The 20060-nt window shown below is 41.0% G+C and overlaps 1 protein-coding gene across 6 annotated transcripts in view; it reads left to right on the forward strand.

The window, feature by feature from the left end:
* SETX (senataxin) overlaps positions 1 to 20060 on the forward strand; it is a 99338-nt gene that overhangs the window by 27532 nt on the left and 51746 nt on the right. For all 6 annotated transcript variants that reach the window (XM_026457124.1, XM_026457127.1, XM_026457128.1 and 3 more), the window contains 3 exons: positions 23 to 194; positions 332 to 419; positions 983 to 5164. In XM_026457124.1, coding sequence (XP_026312909.1) covers positions 23 to 194; positions 332 to 419; positions 983 to 5164 — 4442 coding nt within the window. The remainder of the gene's footprint in view (positions 1 to 22; positions 195 to 331; positions 420 to 982; positions 5165 to 20060) is intronic.

The following is a 20060-nucleotide window of genomic DNA, read 5'->3' on the forward strand; positions in this document are numbered from 1 at the left end:
GATTTGTGCCATTGTATTTCAGATGATAGTGTGGATCCTTTCTGGCCAGCATTACACTGTTTTATGGTGATTCTGGACCGCCTTGGATCTAAGGTCTGGGGTCAGCTTATTGATCCTATTGAGGCATTTCAAGCCATTATCAACAATGCAAGCTACAATAGAGAGATTGAGCATATACGGAACAGCTCTGTAAGGTTAGTTCAGCTAATGTCAGGATTTATACATCATCTCTATAAGAAAGTGTGTTCCACTGAATTTCTTAACAAGAGGTGTTTCTGCCTTTTTTTCCTCCCTTAATTTCAGTAATTTCTATTTATTCTTAATATTTAAGGATCAAGTCAGAACCGGAGTCGTATTTGGATGATATGGTGACTTGCAGCCAGATCGTATACAATTATAATCCTGAAAAGACCAAAAAGGTATAAAACACTTTGAAAATTCAGATGCTATTTTATTGCGTTTGTATTATGTAGACTATTTTATATAATATGTTGAGTTGTTGATTTTATGATATGTAGCTGTTCTCAATCTACTACTATGTAAAAGACCTTCTCATTGAACAGCAGATGTATTGTGCATTGGAGAAGATGGACTCTAACTACAGTGTGCATACTTTGGAAAATTAATTTCTAAGTACATTTAGGGAAGATGGAAAGTTTATGGGGACATACGTGGTATGACTAGAAATCAAAACTAGCTAGTGGAAAAAAGCCGAGAGTACATAAAAGTGTTATCAATTTGTCTTTTTATGAAACTTTAACCTCAAAATTCAATTTATATTTTTAGTTTCTTTGGAGTTAGGTGTATTACGATTGTGATACAATTGTATGCCACAATTATACCTTTCCATTGTATACCATAATAATGATGTGGTAAACCAAAATAAGAGAGTTGAGAAACATACTTTTCTTAACGACTTGGATGTTGAACCTGTCATAAGTGGTGTTTATTTATCTGAACATCAGCATTTCTTTCCTTTTAGGATTCTGGATGGAGAACAGCCATTTGCCCAGATTATTGTCCTAACATATATGAAGAAATGGAAACATTAGCCAGTGTGCTTCAGTCAGATATTGGTCAAGACATACGTGTTCATAACAGCACATTTCTGTGGTTCATCCCTTTTGTCCATTCCCTCATCGATCTTAAGGATTTGGGTGTGGCTTACATAGTAGAGGTTGTTTATCATCTGTACACTGAAGTCAGAGGTGTCCTCAACCAAACAGATGCCATGTGTGACAAAGTCACTGAATTTTTTCTTCTAATTTTGGTATCAGTGATTGAACTGCATAGAAATAAAAAATGTTTGCATTTGCTGTGGGTAAGTTCCCAGCAATGGATAGAAGCTGTCGTCAAATGTGCCAAGCTTCCTAATACTGCATTTACACGGAGTTCTGAGAAATCATCTGGAAATTGCTCCAGAAGAACAGCAGTGATACCATCATTGTCGATGCATTCCATGCCATGTAACTCTGTACAACTTGCTTGTGTGCGGCTGATTAGAAGTCTCCTTAAAGAAGGTTGTCAGCTTGGGCTGCGATCTCTTTGCATGCGATTCTGGGATAAGGTCAACTTAATCCTTAGACAAAATTTATCTCTAGGTTGGCAGTTGACTAGTCAGGAAACCCACGAGCTACAAACTTGTTTAAAGCAAATTATTAGAAACATGAAATTCAAAGCACCTCCATGTAACACTTTTGCGGATCTGACTTCTACATGTAAAACCTCTCCGGCACCTTATAATAGAGAAGAAAGTGAACAAATAGGGAAGAAGTCTAGAAACGATAGGCATTATTTGGAAGCTTCCAGCCCAACATTTTCTAAAGAACCAATGAAAGCGCAAGACAGTGTATTGATTAAAGCAGATAACACTATAGAAGGTGACAATGATGAGCAACATTATATAAAGGATGTGAAACTAGAAGACCAGCTCTCAGCTGGGTCATGCTTCAAGCAGAGTAGTGAAAACATGTTTACTGAAAGAGCTGAAGATGAAGTTAAAATAAGTACAAGGAAGCAGAAGTCTGTAAAAGGGAACTCCTCATATACACCAGAGGTTTGTACTTCAAGAAATGGTCCAGAAAGGGGATGTGACAGAGAAATAATAGTATCAACACGTTTGTTGACTGATTTTAGCACTGATGCTTTGGAAAAAGCGTCCACATCAAATGAAGATTTCTCTTTAAAGGATGATGTTCTTGCTAAAACCTCAAAACAAAAAACTAAGGTACAGAAAGATGAAATCTGTGCAAAGTTATCACATGAAATAAAGAAACAACACAGGAAGAGTACTTTGGTCAATAATACTATCAATTTAGACGAAAATTTGACTGTATCTAACATTGAGAGTTTCTATTCAAGGAAAGATGTAGGAGTTCAGAAAGGAGATGGTTTCATACACAATCTTTCTTTAGACCCTAGTGGTGTTCTGGATGATAATAAGAATGGAGAACAAAAATCTCAAAACAATTTATTGCCAGAAGACAAGCAATTAAAGAATGAAGAGTTAGGTATTTTCTATTCCCATGAAAACAATTGTGAAATACAGGAATTTCATGGTGATGATAAAGATTCGATCCCCTTTACAAAAATGGCCAATACTTCAGAGAAGAAATCATCTTGCTTTAAAGATCTTTTGACTGTACCTGAATCAAGAGATGAGGCGATGAGTAATAGTACCAATGTGATTTATTCGAACTTGACAAGAGAACAGGCCCCTGGCATCAGTCCTAAATCTGACACCTTAACGGATTCTCAGATAGACAGAGACCTTCACAAATTATCTTTACTAGCTCAAGCCAGTGTTACTACATTTCCATCTGATTCCCCTCAGAACTCATCCCAGCTACAAAGGAAAGGAAAAGAAGATAAAAGATGTTTCACAGCTAACCAAAATAATGTTGGAGATGCCTCCCTTGGAGAGGTGATTATTATTTCAGATTCTGACGATGATGATGATGAAAGAATCCTGAGTCTTGAGAAACTCACTAAACAGGACAAAAGACGCCTTGAGAAGGAACGTCCAGAGCAGCACATTTCAACAGTTAAGGAGGAAAAGAATCCAGTAAACGAAGAAAAGACGAAGTCTCTTTTTCAGTTTGAGGAATCTGATTCTCAGTGTTTTGAGTTTGAAAGTGCATCTGAAGTGTTTTCCGTTTGGCAAGATCATCTAGACAATAATAATTCAGTTCAAGATGGTGAGAAAAAATGTTTGACTCCTATAGCCAATACCACAAATGGTCAGGATTGTACAGATTATGTATCTGAAGTTGTTAAAAAAGGGGCAGGGGGCATTGAAGAACACACAAGACCACAGAGCAGTAGTATTTCTGTTGAGGAGTTTTGTGAAATTGAAGTAAAAAAGCCTAAGAGAAAACGATCTGAAAAACCAGTTCCTGAAGATCCTGTGAGTCCTTCATCTTCTGTCAGAAATGAGGGCCAGTCTGATACTAATAAGAGAGAGCTTGTTGGAAATGATTTTAAAAGTATAGATAGAAGGACTAGAACTCCCAATTCAAGAATTCAGAGAGCCACTACGGTTTCACAAAAGAAATCTTCAAAGCTTTGTACTTACACAGAACCCGTCAGGAAAGTTCCAGTTTCTAAGACCCCTAAGAAAACTCATTCGGATGCCAAAAAAGGACAGAATAGAAGTTCAAATTACCTCAGTTGTAGGACAACTCCTGCTATAGTGCCACCAAAGAAATTTCGTCAGTGTCCTGAACCAACTTCAACAGTTGAGAAACTTGGCCTGAAAAAGGGTCCTCGTAAGGCATTTGAGTTGTCCCAGCGATCTTTGGATTATGTAGCTCAGTTACGTGATCATGGCAAAACTGTTGGAGTAGTTGATACTCGAAAAAAGACTAAATTAATTTCTCCTCAGAACCTGTCTGTCAGAAATAATAAGAAACTGCTGACTAGTCAAGAACTTCAGATGCAAAGGCAGATCAGACCCAAATCACAAAAAAATAGACAAAGACTTTCTGGTTGTGAAAGTACAGATGCTACAAGAGCAGGGCCTCATACAGCACAGAATTCTGACACATTTGTACCAGAATCTGATAGGTCAGATTATGATTGTACAGGAGGAACTGAGGTACTTGCCAACAGTAACGGAAAACAGTTAATAAAACGCATGCCTTCTGAACCAGAAACCATAAAAGCAAAACATGGGTCTCCAGCGACTGATGGTGCTTGCCCTTTGAACCAGTGTGATTCTATAGTGTTAAATGGAACAATACCAACAAGTGAAGTAATTGTCTCTATTTCAGAGGACCCTCTGGGGGGAGGTGATCCGACAGCACATCATACAGAGATGGCAACTTTGAACGAGGGAGAGCCTGACTCTAGCAGTGATACAGAGGAAGATAACTTATTTTTAACACAAAATGATCCTGAAGATATGGATTTATGTTCACAAATGGAGAATGACAATTATAAATTCATTGAACTAATTCATGGAAAAGATACAGTTCAGGTTGAAGAAGATTCTGTAAGTCAGCCTCAGTTGGAATCTTTGAGTGGCACAAAGTGTAAATACAAAGATTGTCTTGAAACCACAAAAAACCAGGGTGAATACTGCCCACAACACTCTGAAGTGAAAGCAGCAGATGAAGATGTATTTCGTAAACCTGGTTTGCCGCCTTCTGCATCTAAACCTTTGAGACCTACCACTGCTAAGATTTTTAGCTCAAAGAGTACTTCACGAATTGCTGGTCTTTCTAAATCTTTGGAAACTTCTTCAGCACTTTCACCATCTCTAAAAAATAAGTCAAAGGGGATACAGTCGATTTTGAAAGTACCACAGCCAGCTCCCCTCGTAGCTCAGAAGCCAGTGGGTGAAATGAAAAATTCGAGCAATGTTTTTCATCCTCAGGCTCCAAATAATTCCAACAGGCAAGGTTGCGAAGTTCCATTTGGTGAAAGCAAATATTTTCCATCTTCCTCTCCAGTAAACATTCTCTTGTCATCACAGTCTGTCTCTGACACCTTCGTTAAAGAGGTCTTAAAATGGAAATATGAAATGTTTTTGAACTTTGATCAGTGTGGGCCCCCTGCAAGTCTTTGTCAGCCCATCTCAAGACCTGTGCCTATCAGATTTCACAATTATGGAGATTATTTTAATGTTTTTTTCCCTTTGGTGGTAATGAATACTTTTGAAACAGTAAGTATGTGTTTCATTTGTATGTCTTTCCAAACTTTTCAAGTTATCTCTTTACCTTGCTGAGTGAAAATGAGAGTGTAGTTCAAAAATCAGCCAGGCATGGTTGCAGGTGCCTGTAATCCCAGCTACTCAGGAGGCTGAGGCAGAGAATTGCTTAAACCCGGGAGGCAGAGGTTGCAGTGAGCCGAAGTCGCGCCACTGCTCTCCAACCTGGGCGACAGAGCGAGACTCCATTTCAAAAGAAAAACAAAAAAAAAAGTATAGTTAAAATAATTGACCTTTTTGATTTAGATACTGCTTTTAGATCTCATGTTGAACAGACATTTGTGCTAGCCACTGTTCTAGCTACTGGCAATACAGAGGAGCTTTTTTTTTTGAGATGGAGTTTTGTTCTTGCTGCCCAAGCGGGAGTGCAATGGTGCTATCTCAGCTCACTGCAACCTCCGCTTCCCAGGTTCAAGTGATTCTCCTGCCTCAGCCTCCCAAGTAGCTAAGATTACAGGCATGTGCCACCAGGCCTGGCTTATTTTGTGTTTTTAGTAGAGAAGGGGTTTCACCATGTTAGTCAGGCTGGTCTCGAACTTCTGATTCTGACCTCAGGTGATCCACCAGCCTCGGCCTCCCCAAGTGCTAGGATTACGGGCGTGAGCCACTGCGCCTGGCTGGAAACACTTAACCCTCTGCTCCTTGGAGCTGATAGACACAACTCGGGGTGCTAATAATATACCAAGTCCAGAAGTAACACAGAAGGAAATGTTTATTGATAACACAGGTGAAGGAGGACTTCTCAGAGTAGATAGTTTCCCATCTGCATTTGTTTTGTTTGTAAATAACAGACCTCTGCTGTAGTTTTCTTGAGGAGGTAGCAAAGGGTGAATTACATCGAACACAAAGTAGTAGTAATGAATCCTAAATTTCTTTACACATCAGACTTCCCAGTTTCTTTTTCTTTTTTGAGACGGAGTCTCGCTCTGTTGCCCAGGCTGGAGTGCAGTGGTGGTGCGATCTCAGCTCGCTGCAAGCTCCGCCTCCCGGGTTCACGCCATTCTCCTGCCTCGCAGCCTCTTGAGTAGCTGAGACTATACGCCACCATGCCCTGCTAATTTTTTGTATCTTTAGTAGAGACTGGTTTTCGCCGTATTAGCCAGGATGGTCTCTATCTCCTGACCTTGTGATCCGCCCGCCTCGGCCTCCCATAGTGCTGGGATTATAGGTGTGAGCCACCGCACCCAGCCCCAGTTTCTTACTCCTCATAGCAGCTGCTCTGTGTAACAGCCTCCCCAACCCTAGCACATCCTATCGTGGTTTTTCTCTCCTCCTTAAGTAGAGTTGACAAACGATAAGATTCCCAGTTAAAATTTGAGAAAAACAGCAAATAATTCTTTAGTGTAAGCATTCAGTTGCATTTGGAGTGATTTTTGTGTGTGTGTTTTCAAGGCAGGTAAGAGGTGGGAGCAAATTTTTACTTATTCCTCAAAAGAAATCTTTGAGAAGACAGTAAGACTCTTAAAACTAACAATGTTGAGGTAAATAGTCATGGTTCATTAACTTGATATTTGAGTGCCTAGTGTGTGCCAAGTGCTCTTAGAAGTGTGGAATATGAAGTGGTGAACAAGACAGATGAGGTCTCTTCCCCTCTGGAAGTGACCATGTCAGATTGAGATAAAGACTCTAGTATGATCTAGAACGAAGGGGACAGGACACTTTCTGGAGAGATCAGATAACCTCTATGAGCAGATATTTACACTGAGACCCAATTGACTGGGAGTTAACTGTGGGAAGTATGTTCAGGCAGAGTGGAGTGCAAAGACAGTCTGGTAACAGTTAAGATTGGATTGTTGGAGAAGGAAGTGTAATGTACAAAGGGACAAGTCTACTACAAAAGAAGAGAAGTGAGTTGTTAATGCTGTACCTGGCGAGATAAATGGCTTTTATATGGCTTGAGTCAGTGTATCTTCATAAATGTGCTTTATGTTTAATCTTTTGATCAATTTGTGCCCCAAATTTTAGCCATTGTTGAGAGTTGCTTTATTATTTTTCTTTTTTCCTAAGGTACTTTTGTTTTAGCAGGAGTTGCTTTATTTTAGCTGGAAAGCACTCAATTGCTTAGAAGCCATTCATAACCCTATGAGGGATAGACACATACTTTTATTTCCTGAGTTAAAGATATTAAGATTTATTTTCTTCAGGACATTTTTGTAGTCTCAGCTTTTTAAAAACAGAGTGAGCATAAGTTCCATTTGTACATATACAGAGTTTAAAATCGTCAAAGATTTCTATCTGGCCCATTATAAAGAACATCAGGCACCCCCATCCCCTAAGTAACTATTTTCTTTCTTTTTTTTTTTGAGACAGATGTCACCCAAGCTGGAGTGCAGTGACGCAATCTTGGCTCACTGCAAGCTCTGCCTCCTGGGTTCACGCCATTCTCCTGCCTCAGCCTCCCAAGTAGCTGGGACAACAGTTGCCCATCACCATGCCCGGCTAATTTTTGTATTTTTAGTAGAGGCAGAGTTTCACCATGTTAGCCAGGATGGTCTCAATCTCCTGACCTCGTGATCTGCCCGCCTCGGCCTCCCAAAGTGCTGGGATTGCAGGCGTGAGCCACTGTGTTGGACCCCAAGTAACTATTTTCTATTCTTAATGAGTCCTTTGGAAATTTCTTTCCATATTTATTTATTTATTTTTTTGAGACAGTGTCTCACTCCTGTCCCGCAGGCTGGAGTACAGTGGTGCAATTATGGCTCACTGCAGCCTCAACCTCGTGGGCTCAGGTGGTCCTTCCATCACAGTGTCTTGAGTAACTGGGACTACAGGCTCACACCATAATGTCCAGCTAATTTTTGTATTTTTAGTAGACGCAGACTTTTTCCCATGTTGCCTAGGCTGGTCTCAAACTACTGGACTCAAGCAATCCACCTGCCTTGGCCTCTCAAAGTGCTACGATTACAGGCGTGAGCCATCGTGCCTGGCCCTCCTTCCATATTTCTGAATAACATTCCCATATTGTAACTCCTTGATTTTTCAGTTTTAGGCATTTCTATTTCCTGCTTCAGGAACTACCCCCGTTCCCAGCCCAACCCTTGCACACACCCTTCCTGTTCCCTCATCCTCATTAGGTGATTGTCTTAAAATTTTTAGATGCATTTTTGTTATTTTGACTATGTGAAAGATATCTTCAGCTAAGCCATGTAGTATGCTGTAATTGCCTTTCCATTTCCTTCCAAACTCTGTGTTTTCCTTGGATTTATTGTTTTATATGTTTATTTAATTTTGTACTTACTACTAAATTAATGCCAGGCTGTCTTTTTTTGAATGTTTAAGTCTCTCATGATCACATACCTTAGTTAATCTATAAATCTGTTCTGTGTGTGGTGCATGATGATATTCCTGAAATAGTAGTCCTTATACTTGGGTTGGGTCCCAAGGGCTCCACCCCCGTCATCTTTCTTGGTCACTCATGTTAGCAAGGCCTGTCCTTCAGGCTTCCAGAGAAGAGGGTATATGGGAGGTACATTTTTGAAACCTTGTATATCTTAGAATTTCTTTAATCTTCTCATTTTCTTTAATTTTTTCTATCTTTCATCTCATTTTCTTTTTGTTCTCCTTTCTTGGAGGCCACCTCAACTTTTCTCCCAAATCCATTGAATTCTTTTTAGCGTATTTTTAGTTTCCTGGAACTCTGGTTCTCTGAATAGTCCTTTATTTTATGGATGTGGTATTTTTTATTAGCTAAAGTTTATTAATGATAATTTTAAAGTTAGCTAAAAGTTGTTCTCTTTTTGCATGGTTCCTGTCTCCCCAGTTGGTTTTTTCCTGTTCATTTGAGTGTTTATAGTCCTTTCTATTAATTCCTTTTTTTATGTGGTAATGATTTCTGGTGGTCTACTCACATTTAAGAACAGGAAACTCAAAAGTAGATTGGAACATTATTCATGGTAGCCAAAAAGTGGAAACAATCCAAATGTGTGTGTAGTTGATGAATGGATAAATAGGTCTGTTCATACAATGAATGGAATAATATTCAGCCATAAAGAGAAGTGAAGATCTGTGTTCACTAATGAACCTTGAAAACATTGTGCTAAGTGAAATAAGTCAGGTTCAGAAGGTCACATCTTGTATGATCCCATTCATATGTATTGTCCAGAATAGGCACCATCTGTAGAGACAGAAAGATGAGTAGTCAGGGGAAGGAAGGAGGTGGGAATTGGGATTGCTGATAGGTACAAGGTTTCTTTTGGGGTGATGGAAATGCTGTGGAATGAGGTAGTGGTGATGGTTGCACGGCATAGTAAATAAAACCACTTTAAAATGGTGAATTTCATGTTGTGTGAAATGCTATCTCCATTTAAAAAATGTTACTTTAAAAAGAATAAATTTGATTAGCAACAAGTTAAGAAAGATGCCTAGGAAAACATGAAATCTTCAGATACTTTTACAAAAAATGAACCCGTTTATGGTTGCACTCTGGAAGGCAAATGTGATCTGAAGGGTGCCATAGCATGGTAAAACCCAGCATTAGTTTCATTCTTTATGGTAAGGTTTTGCGTTTAGGTGCAGTTATAATCTGTATTTTATTATATATATAAAAGATGAAAACACCAGAAGCTCTGAGTGAAAGGGTGGGCTTGTTGACCATTGGCACTTTATTAGGAAGCCCCACCCCACCATTATGTCAGTGTCTTTTTTTCTTTTTTCTTCAGATGGAGTCTCACTCTGTTGCCCAGGCTGGAGTGCAGTGACCCTATCTCGGCTCGCCGCAACCTCTGCCTCTTGGGTTTAAGCATTTCTCCTGTCACAGTCTCCCGAGTAGCTGGGACTACAGGTGCACACCACCACACCTGGCTAATTTTTGTATCTTTTTTTTTTTTTTTTTTTGAGATGGAGTCTCACTCTGTCGCCCAGGCTAGAGTGCAGTGGCATGATCTTGGCTCACTGCAAGCTCCACCTCCTGGGTTCATGCCATTCTCCTGCCTCAGCCTCCCAAGAAACTGGGACTACAGGCGCCCGCCACTGTGCCCAGCTAATTTTTTGTATTTTTTAGTAGAGACGGGATTTCACCATGTTGGCCAAGATGGTCTTGATCTCCTGATCTCGTGATCCACCCACCTCGGCCTTCCAAAATGCTGGGATTACAGGCATGAGCCATCGTGCCCGGCCCTAATTTTTGTATTTTTAGTAGAGACGAGGTTTTGCCATATTGGTCAGGCTGGTCTCGAACTCCTGACCTCAGGTAATCCACCCGTCTTGGCCTCCCAAAGTGCTGGGATTACAGGTGCAAGCCACTGCACCCAGCCTATCAGTGTCTTTACTCTTTTTTTCTTGTCAAGTCTCAGTTCCCAAAAAAGAATCATCAAATATTTTACCTGGGAAGTGTAGGCTTGGCAGGGAGCTGAATATGGGAAGAGGGCTGAGATAGGAGTCAGGGAGGAGAGGTGTTCAAGCATTTGGTATATACACATTTACTTCCTTTTTTTTTTTTTTCCTACGTGGTATCCTCATCCTTGCTGTCTCCGAGGTCAGAGACTGCTTATCCTTTCTAGAGACAAAATCTCTTGTCATTTTTTGCTGGGACGAAGGAGCAATAGTTTCCTTCCAGCCATCCTTCTAGAGGTCTGTTGCTTCCCAGTTGGGCTTCACATTCTTGGACTTGCTAAGTTAGTTCCATTCATCCCTCTGCTTTGCAGCTTCCAAAGTTTGGTTACTCTTGTCTCCTGTCCTTTTTGTTCTAATTGGTCAGTGCTGTTTTTAAAAGTCTCTTTAGTGTTTTAATGGGGTTTCAGGAGGGAAAGAAATGGTGTATGTTCAATCTACTTTGAAGTTACACCTTTCTTTTTAACCATACAATTTCAGCCATCTTGTTTAATCATTTCTGGTTTATACAGGCCAATAATTATTGGTTGTATTATTATTTTTTTTTTTTTTGAGACGGAGTCTTGCTCTGTCGCCCGGGCTAGAGTGCAGTGGCCAGATCTCAGCTCACTGCAAGCTCCACCTCCCAGGTTTACGCCATTCTCCTGCCTCAGCCTCCGGAGTAGCTGGGACTACAGGCGCCCACCACGACTCCCGGCTAGTTTTTTTGTATTTTTAGTAGAGACGGGGTTTCACCGTGTTAGCCAGGATGGTCTCGATCTCCTGACCTCGTGATCCGCCCGTCTCGGCCTCCCAAAGTGCTGGGATTACAGGCTTGAGCCACTGCGCCCGGCCTGGTTGTATTAAGATGCCTTGTTTAATTTTAGTTTTTAGTCTTTGTAATAAGTTGTGGGCTGTGGTGTCAACTGCAGTCCTGAACCAAGAGTCACACCCTATTCCTGTTGTAATTTGATGCAATTTTACTTTCACTTTGTTAATGGGATGCTATAGTATGTACAGATTTTTTTTTTTTTCTGAGACAGAGTCTCACTCTGTCACCCAGGCTGGAGTGCAGTGGTGCGATCTCGGCTCACTGTCAGCTCTGGCTCCTGGGTTCACGCCATTCTCCCTCCTCAGCCTCCTGAGTAGCTGGGACTATAGGCGCCTGCCACCAGGCGTCCGCCACCACATCTGGCTAATTTTTGTTTTTGTTTTTGTGTTTTTAGTAGCGACGAGGTTTCACTGTGTTAGCCAGGATAGTCTCAATCTTCTGACTTCATGATCCGCTCGCCTCAGCCTCCCAAAATGCTGGGATTACAGGTGTGAGCCACCATGCCCGGCCTAGACTTTTTTTTGGGGGGTTACCAAATTTGGTTTATATTCTATTTAGAACCTGAAACATAGGTTTAATTATTTGGTTATGTTTATTGCAAGTGGAACATAGTGACATTACGTAGAATTATCCTTCACAAAAGACAAATGAGAACAGATTCAGCTTTTAGAAATTAGTCTTTTGTATATTGATGTGACTGGAAGAAGAATTTTTTTTGATCATTGTATTTAACACATAAAAGTGTTAATTGGATACATGTGCACTGTTTTGCGAGGGACCAATTTTTTTGCAGTCAGTTGTGGCAAATACTCTTTTATTTTAAAACTTAGATGTGCTTTCTGTTTCCTGCAGTCCTCCACTGTTACTCTATTGTGTAGAGGTCACTGTAGGTTGCCTGGACACGGAGCAGGCAGGCAAGGAGTACTTTTCTTGGGCACCAACTTCGATTCTCAGTGCCCAGTAGGGAGGTGGCTCTATTTGGCCAATTTCAGACAAGATTGAGTGAATTTAGGGTGGTATGGCTATAGACGCTTTGGCTACAATTTCAGATTGTAATCAGTTCTGTGGAGGAAACAAATAGGCCGATATGATGAATTGTTGTGAGTGGCGATATTGGGAGGCTGCTCTTGAGACCTGGCTGAGATCCAGAAGAAGAAAGTATGTAATGTAATGTAATGCCATGAGTTGACGTGAGATGCCATGAGATAGGAACTGAGTCTTATGAAGAAAGAGATTAGGCTGGTATGGCTGAAGTGAAGTAGCTGATAAGGGGTAAAGAGAAATGAAATAAGATTGGAGAAATAAGAGCCAGATACAGCCCTGTAAGCTGCAGGTTGATGTTTCTTTTTTTTTTTTTGAGACGGAGTCTTGCTCTGTTGCCCAGGCTGGAGTGCAGTGGCTGGATCTCAGCTCACTGCAACCTCCGCCTCCCGGGTTCACGCCATTCTCCTGCCTCAGCCTCCCGAGTAGCTGGGACCACAGGCGCCGGTCACCTCGCCCGGCTAATTTTTTGCATTTTTAGTAGAGACGGGGTTTCACCGTGTTAGCCAGGATGGTCTCGATCTCCTGACCTCATGATCCGCCCGTCTCGGCCTCCCAAAGTGCTGGGATTACAGGCTTGAGCCACCGCGCCCAGCCTGATGTTTCATTCTCAGTTCAGTGAGAAGGTACTGAAAGCTTTTTATTTGGTTGGTCATTTAGACTGGGGGAATAGTAACATAACACCAGTTGATGTTTTTTACATACCATTTGCTGTTGCTATGTGGAGAGTAATCTGTGGAAAGGTAAGCATAAATGCAGTTGACCAGTCAAGGGGCTACTATAGTAGCCCAGGAGAAAGATGGTGGTGGCTTGTTTTGGGTGGTAGCTGTAGAAATGGAGAGGAATTCAATATATTGGGGGTAAATTTTGGAGAGAGTACTTAGAAGACTTGGTGATAGAATTGGTGGGGGAGTTTAACAAGGGAGGATGATTCTGAAGTTTTTGGCTTAAGCCTCTGGTTAGATTGTGATGCTGTTTACTTGATGTCAAATGATCATGGGTTAATGGCCCTCTCTTCTGGGAGTGACATTGCTGAAGCCAGGGAGTGTAGTTGAAGATGTTAAACTGATATATATTGTGAGAAACTCTGGGGCAGCCTAGGATGTGATTGGGTTCTTGGGATGGGAAGGAAATAGTAAGTAGAGCAGACTAGAATTCCTATAGATGGGAATTAAAGTAGAAAGGAATTTCTTAGGTTTTCCCCCTTTTTTTCTTCCCCTCATTACCCTGGGCTAGATTACTACCCTCATGTTACTTTGTGGTGCAGGGCAGGAAAGTTGCAACTAGCTAATGTCTGCCAAAAGCAGTGGGTAGCATTAGGGTGGCATTGTATCCCAGCTCCTGTGAGGAGTAATTAACAGTGGATATAGTTGGATTGCTTGGTTCTTGAAAGTTCACTTGTTCCCTCCCATCCCTAAGGCTGAATTACTGTAACCAAGGAAGTCAGAATTCAGAAAGGTAAGTATCAGGGTAGACTTAGAGATTATAATACTAAATGCTTATTCCCAGAGTTGTATCCCCATGACTCTACCCTACAGAAGCTAGGTGGTGCTAGGCTGTAGCCACTTGTTCTGCAGTGTTCTTTTGTACCTGATGTGCCTGGTCTCCCTGGGGAGCATGCATTCAGAGGGGAACATCTGCATTTCCTGTCTGGAGTATAGTCACTGTAAGAGAAAAGTAACAGACTGAACAATGTGGAGCAGATAAAGCAAAATTACTGGAATAGTCAGAATAAGATTTAGCTAAAAGCATATTAAATATCTCAAAGAGCATGGTGGAAACATGAAGCAAGAAGGGGAAATCATAAAGAACAACAAACAGGAGCTCCTTGGGGATAGAGGACACAATCGTTAGAGAACTCAGTAAATGGAGTGGCTAATACATGGATACAACTGAAGAATGTGTAGGCAAGCTAGAATGTCCACTCAGATTCCCACAAGTTATCACGAAAGGATAGAAGCAGAAAATAGAAAAGAAAAAGCAATAAAGTGGATAGAGAAGTGTTAATATATGTGTAATAAGGATCTCAGAGGGAGAGAAAAAAAAAAGTGTAAGACCAAGATTTTCTTTTCTTTTTTTTTTTCTGAGACAGAGTCTCGCTCAGTCGCCCAGGCTGGAGTACAGTGGCTGGATCTCAGCTCACTGCAAGCTCCGCCTCCTGGGTTTACGCCATTCTCCTGCCTCAGCCTCCCGAGTAGCTGGGACTACAGGCGCCCGCCACCTCGCCTGGCTAGTTTTTTGTATTTTTTAGTAGAGCTGGGGTGTCACCGTGTTAGCCAGGATGGTCTCGATCTCCTGACCTCGTGATCCACCCGTCTCGGCCTCCCAAAGTGCTGGGATTACAGCTTGAGCCACCGCGCCCAGCCAAGACCAAGATTTTCTTAGAGGAGTCGAGAGTTGAGATTGAGAGGGCTTTTAATGCCAAGGGAATATAACTGAATGTATACATAAACAGCTATATCGAGACCTTTAGAATGTATTTAAGAACGTAAGTTCCGGGAACAGTGTTTACCTGTCAGAAATTTAAAAAAGCTAGAAAGGTTTAAGATGAAAAAATGGAAAAAGATGGCCAGGTACAGTGGCTCGTGCCTGTAATACCAGCATTTTGGGAGGCAGAGGCCAGAGGATCGTTTGAGCTTGGAAATTTGAGACCAACCTGGACAACAAAGTGAGACCCCATCCCTTTTTTAAAATAGGAAAATTATACGGCAAACAAACATGAACCAAAGAAAGCTGGAGTTGCAGGTTTACAATCAACATTTACTTTAACATGAGAACAATTCAGAGGGGCAAAGACACTAGATACCAGTAAAAGGAACAGTTACCCAAGCGTATACAATTGATTGTGAACATGTATGTATATAATAATTCAAAATAGACGAAGCAACAATTGATGGAACAGTTGTAGATGATGACAGCTGCTATAGATATTCAGTGATATAGTTCATTAAAATGACAAAAATGGAGCAATGAATAATTGGAAGAGACACGGTTCTGATCATTTGCAGATGACCTACATAGAAACCCCAGTAGCATCAATATTTGGGCACAAGATGGATGTGCAAAAAAATAAGTCGTGTCCCTCTGTAGCAGCAATAGCCAGTTAGAAAATATGAAAGAAAATATCATGGTAACTGGAACTGCATACCTGTTAGTAATTAGTCTAATGATGAATGCATGAGACATTTATGGAAAACACTTTATTTTAAAGGTGATGAAGATGTTTAGTCTTTTGTTCAAAATGGAGAGGTTCTATGTTCATGGATGAGACAGCTTCACATTGTAAAGATGTGAGTTCTTTCTGAATTCATTTATAAATTTGATGTAGTTCAAGTTAAAATCCCAGCAGGATTGTTTTGAGGTGATTGATAGACTTATTTTAAAATCTGTAAGGAAAAGCAAAATGTATTATAATAAAGTCACTTTGAAAAGAACAGCGTAACTAGGGCGGGGGGGAATGATACTTGCCTTATCTGCTATGAAGCTGTTTCAAAGCCATAGTAATAGACACATATGAGAGTGGCACAGGGCAGGCAGATAACCGGAGAAACAGTGGGAGACCCTTTAGCTCCTAAGAAGGAACTCTTCCTTGCATATGTGTCAGTGTTAGATAAAATGAGATAAATAGGACATCACAAATCAGTGGGGAAGGGATAGGTCGTTAGAGGAAACTGGCCTACTTCACTGGGGAAAAAACAAATTAGGCTAAGATTCATACTTTATAGCACGTAAACTGGTTAAATCATGTTTGGAAAGTAAAACTAAATGAATTGAAGAAAATATCAGAAAACATGTCAGTTTAGGTGATGAAGGTAATCATAAAAACAAAAAGCATTAGCCACATTAATGGATTAATGAATATTAATGGATTTTATTCTGTCAAAAGTTAATGTCTTTTTAGTGAAGGACTCTATATTTGGAGTCAACAGATAGGAAGAAGAGAGTTTTAAAACATTCCTCAACTGGCAAGAGATTAGTAGCTAAAACACACAAAGCACTTTTGTAAATCAACAGCAAAAAACGGAAATCAGTAGAAGATGGACAACAAATAGTTTGCAGAAGGGAAAACTTGGTGTTAATAAATATATGAAGTGTTACTGAAAGGAGGAAAGGAAGTTAAAATAACAGGTGAGCAAAAGTCTGTGATCCTTTATGATCTAGCAGTCTTATCCCTGCATAGGCTCACTAGAAGAACGTATACATGTCTGTCCATAAAGGGATCTATGTCTTGGATGTCATTTATAGGATATAGAGTTGGAGCTGATTAAAAGGATGGATGAATAAAATGCTGTTTCATACTAAAGAGCACTATGTGAGTCAGTCCCAGAAGACTTAAAAGTTGGTTGAAAACACAAAACACCTAGTTTATAGTAGAATACTATTTGTCTAAATCTCTCTCACGCACAGCCCTTCTGGATTTTTCATTTATACTAACACAGATGTAGTGGATACCTAGGGTGGAGGTTGTCATGGAAGTGGAATCAGTCAGGGATACAGGAGAAGTCAAATGATGAGGGCCTTGCATAGACTCTTGACAATGCATCACAAACCGGAGATTTGGATTAGCGCTACCTGAGATGGGTAAGGAAAAATAACAGCAAGGAGGTCATCATTGAGTCTGATGGGTGGGCGATTTTTGTGCAGCAGTGGTTAAGTCAGAAACCAGATGTAAAAGAAGTGAGTGGAAGGAGTGTTTTGAAAACATACGCGTTGATGGGGAGCAGGTAAAGGGGCACTAAGCTGAATGGTCATTTGGAGAGAAGGAAGGGTTTTGTTTATTGTTGACAGGGTTTTCTTAGAGCAATTTCAGTGTGTATGCTCATGGGAATGAGCAATGGGCAGGAAGAAACTGATGCAAGAAAATGGATAATTCTAGGAATTTTAAGTCCTCAAGGGAAGAGGGATCCAGGACAGAAATCAGAGAGTTTGCCTTAGACTTGTGTAATGAAAGGGGGCAGGACATGGAAATGAATGTCAATTACTTTGTCTGTTTTGGAGTTTGTGTTTGGCTGTCTTATGTAAGGCAAGGACAGTCTCGGTTATTGGGAGCCAGTGCTGCAGGAACTTCTTTGCCCCAGTGAAACAACTGTTGTTTTAATAATGTAATTTTTTGGCCAGGCACAGTGGCTCATACCTGTAATCCCAACACGGGAAGGCCAACGCAGGCGGATCATCACTTGAGGTCAGGAGTTTGAGACCAGCCTGGCCAACTTTGGTGAAACCCCGTCTCTACTAAAAATACAAAAATAGCCGGGCATGGTGGTAGGCACCTGTAATCCCAACTACTCAGGAGGCTGAGGCAGGAGAATTGCTTGAACCTGGGAGGTGGAGGTTGCAGTGAGCCAAGATCATGCCACTTTATTTCAGCCTGGGCAACAGAGCAAGACCCTGTCTTAAAAAATAAAAAATAATAAAAATAATGATAATAATTTTTTAAAGATAATTTTCTTGGGATCACATACACACAAAACCTCATTATAACCAAACAGTGTATTTAGTCTATGTGGAAATATTTTTTTTTTGAGACGGAGTCTCGCTCTGTTCCCCAGGCTGGAGTGCAGTGGCCGGATCTCAGCTCACTGCAAGCTCCGCCTCCCGGGTTTACGCCATTCTCCTGCCTCAGCCTCCCGAGTAGCTGGGACTACAGGCGCCCGCCACCTCGCCCGGCTAGTTTTTTGTATTTTTTAGTAGAGACGGGGTTTCACAGTGTTAGCCAGGATGGTCTCGATCTCCTGACCTCATGATCCGCCCGTCTCGGCCTCCCAAAGTGCTGGGATTACAGGCTTGAGCCACCGCGCCCGGCCTATGTGGAAATATTTTTATCAAAACATAATATTTATTTGATCTGAAAAATGTTAAATTATTAAATTATTAGGAACAGCCAGTTTTGTAGAATAATCTGTTCTTCTTAGTTACTGGGGACAAAGAGAACTCAGACCTCCTTTGAAGATGAGGCCTGACTGGGTATCTGTCTTTCCTGTCTGGAGTGGGAAGAAAAGAGACATAGTTTGCTTCTTTGAAGTGATAGTGCTTTGTGAGATTGTTACAGCATTACCACTGACCTTTAATACTTGGAAAGCTAGCCAGACTTGGTGGCTCACATCTGTAATCCCAGCGCTTTGGGAGGCCAGGGTGGGTAGATTACCTGAGGTCAAGAGTTTGAGACCAGCGGGCCAACATGGTGAAACCCTGTCTCTACTAAAAATACAGAATTTGGGCCAGGCGTGGTGGCTCATGCCTATAATGCCAGCACTTTGGGAGGCCAAGGCAGGTGGATCACCTGAGGTTGGGAGTTCAAGACCAGCCTGAACAACATGGAGAAACCTTGTCTCTACTAAAAATACAAAATTAGCCGGGTGTGGTGGTGGGTGCCTATAATCCCAGCTACTCAGGAGGCTGAGGCAGGAGAATCACTTGAACCCAGGAGGTGGAGGTTGTGGTTAGGCGAGATTACGCCATTGCACTCCCGCCTGGGCAACAAGAGCGAAACTCTGTCTCCAAAAAATAAAAAGTGAGCCGGGCATGGTGGCGCATGCCTGTAGTCCCAGCTAATGGGAGGCTGAGGCGGGAGAATAGCTTGAACCCGCGAAGCTGAAGTTGTAGTGAGTGGAAATCATGGCATTGCACTCCAGCCAGAGCAACAAGAGTGAAACTCCATCTCAGAAAAAAAAAAAAAAAAATTGGAAAGCCACTGTATATTCATCTCTGTTCAGTGTATTCTGAATGTTCTTATGTTCAGAGAGCTTGTTTTCTTTTTATTGTTTATTTTTTACAGCAGCTGACACCTTTTGAAAGGAGTACGTTTTCTAACCATCTGCATGATTTTTCATCCTCTGAACCTAGTTGATTAATTTTAACTTTGATAATGCTCTGATGGACCACAAACGTACATTTGTTCATACTTTGAACAGTTATTTAGTGTGAAACTACTAGCTCATGCAATTTATGATTTCTTAATTTCCCAGGGCCCCATGAGTTATGAAACAGATGAACCTGTATCAAATGCATCAAATGTAGAAAGCTATGAATTATGTAGTATATTGAGTATCTATTCGTTAGGACTTTTTACCTAGCTAAGTTTCTCTTTGATAGCTCCGGAATTTCAGCTATCTTTAGTCGGTCATTATAGCTTGACTGTAAGAGATCCACTTAATCTCTGGTTCATGGGATTGCTGTAGAAGTTATTATTAGGCCCAAATAATTTCAAACTGAAAGGATCTGCCCTCCTTTTTCCAAGATGAAAACTACCTAGGATCTTCTGGGTACTCTTAGGTAAATCCCTTGTGACAAAATTTTATTGATCCATTTTTTAATTCTTTGTTGTATACACTAGGATGCATTTTAACAGCTTTATTAAAGTATACTATACCATAAAAGGTACCCTTTTAAGGTGTATAATTGAATGGTTTTTTAAGTAAATTTATAGTTGCATAGCCATCACCACAACCCAGTTTTAGAACATTTCCATTGACCTAAAACAATCCCTTCTGCCCATTGGTAGTCATTCTTCATTCCTACCACTAGCCCTGGGCAAACACTAATCTCCCATCTGTCCATAAATCTGCCTCTTCTGGAAATGTCACATACATAGAAGTGTACGTATGTGGTCTTTTGAATCTGGCTCCTTTCATTTCATATAATCTTTTTGAAGCCCATCCATGTTGTAGCATT

This window comes from Piliocolobus tephrosceles, chromosome 14 (assembly GCF_002776525.5).
Source record: "Piliocolobus tephrosceles isolate RC106 chromosome 14, ASM277652v3, whole genome shotgun sequence".
NCBI classification, from domain to species: Eukaryota; Metazoa; Chordata; class Mammalia; order Primates; family Cercopithecidae; genus Piliocolobus; species Piliocolobus tephrosceles.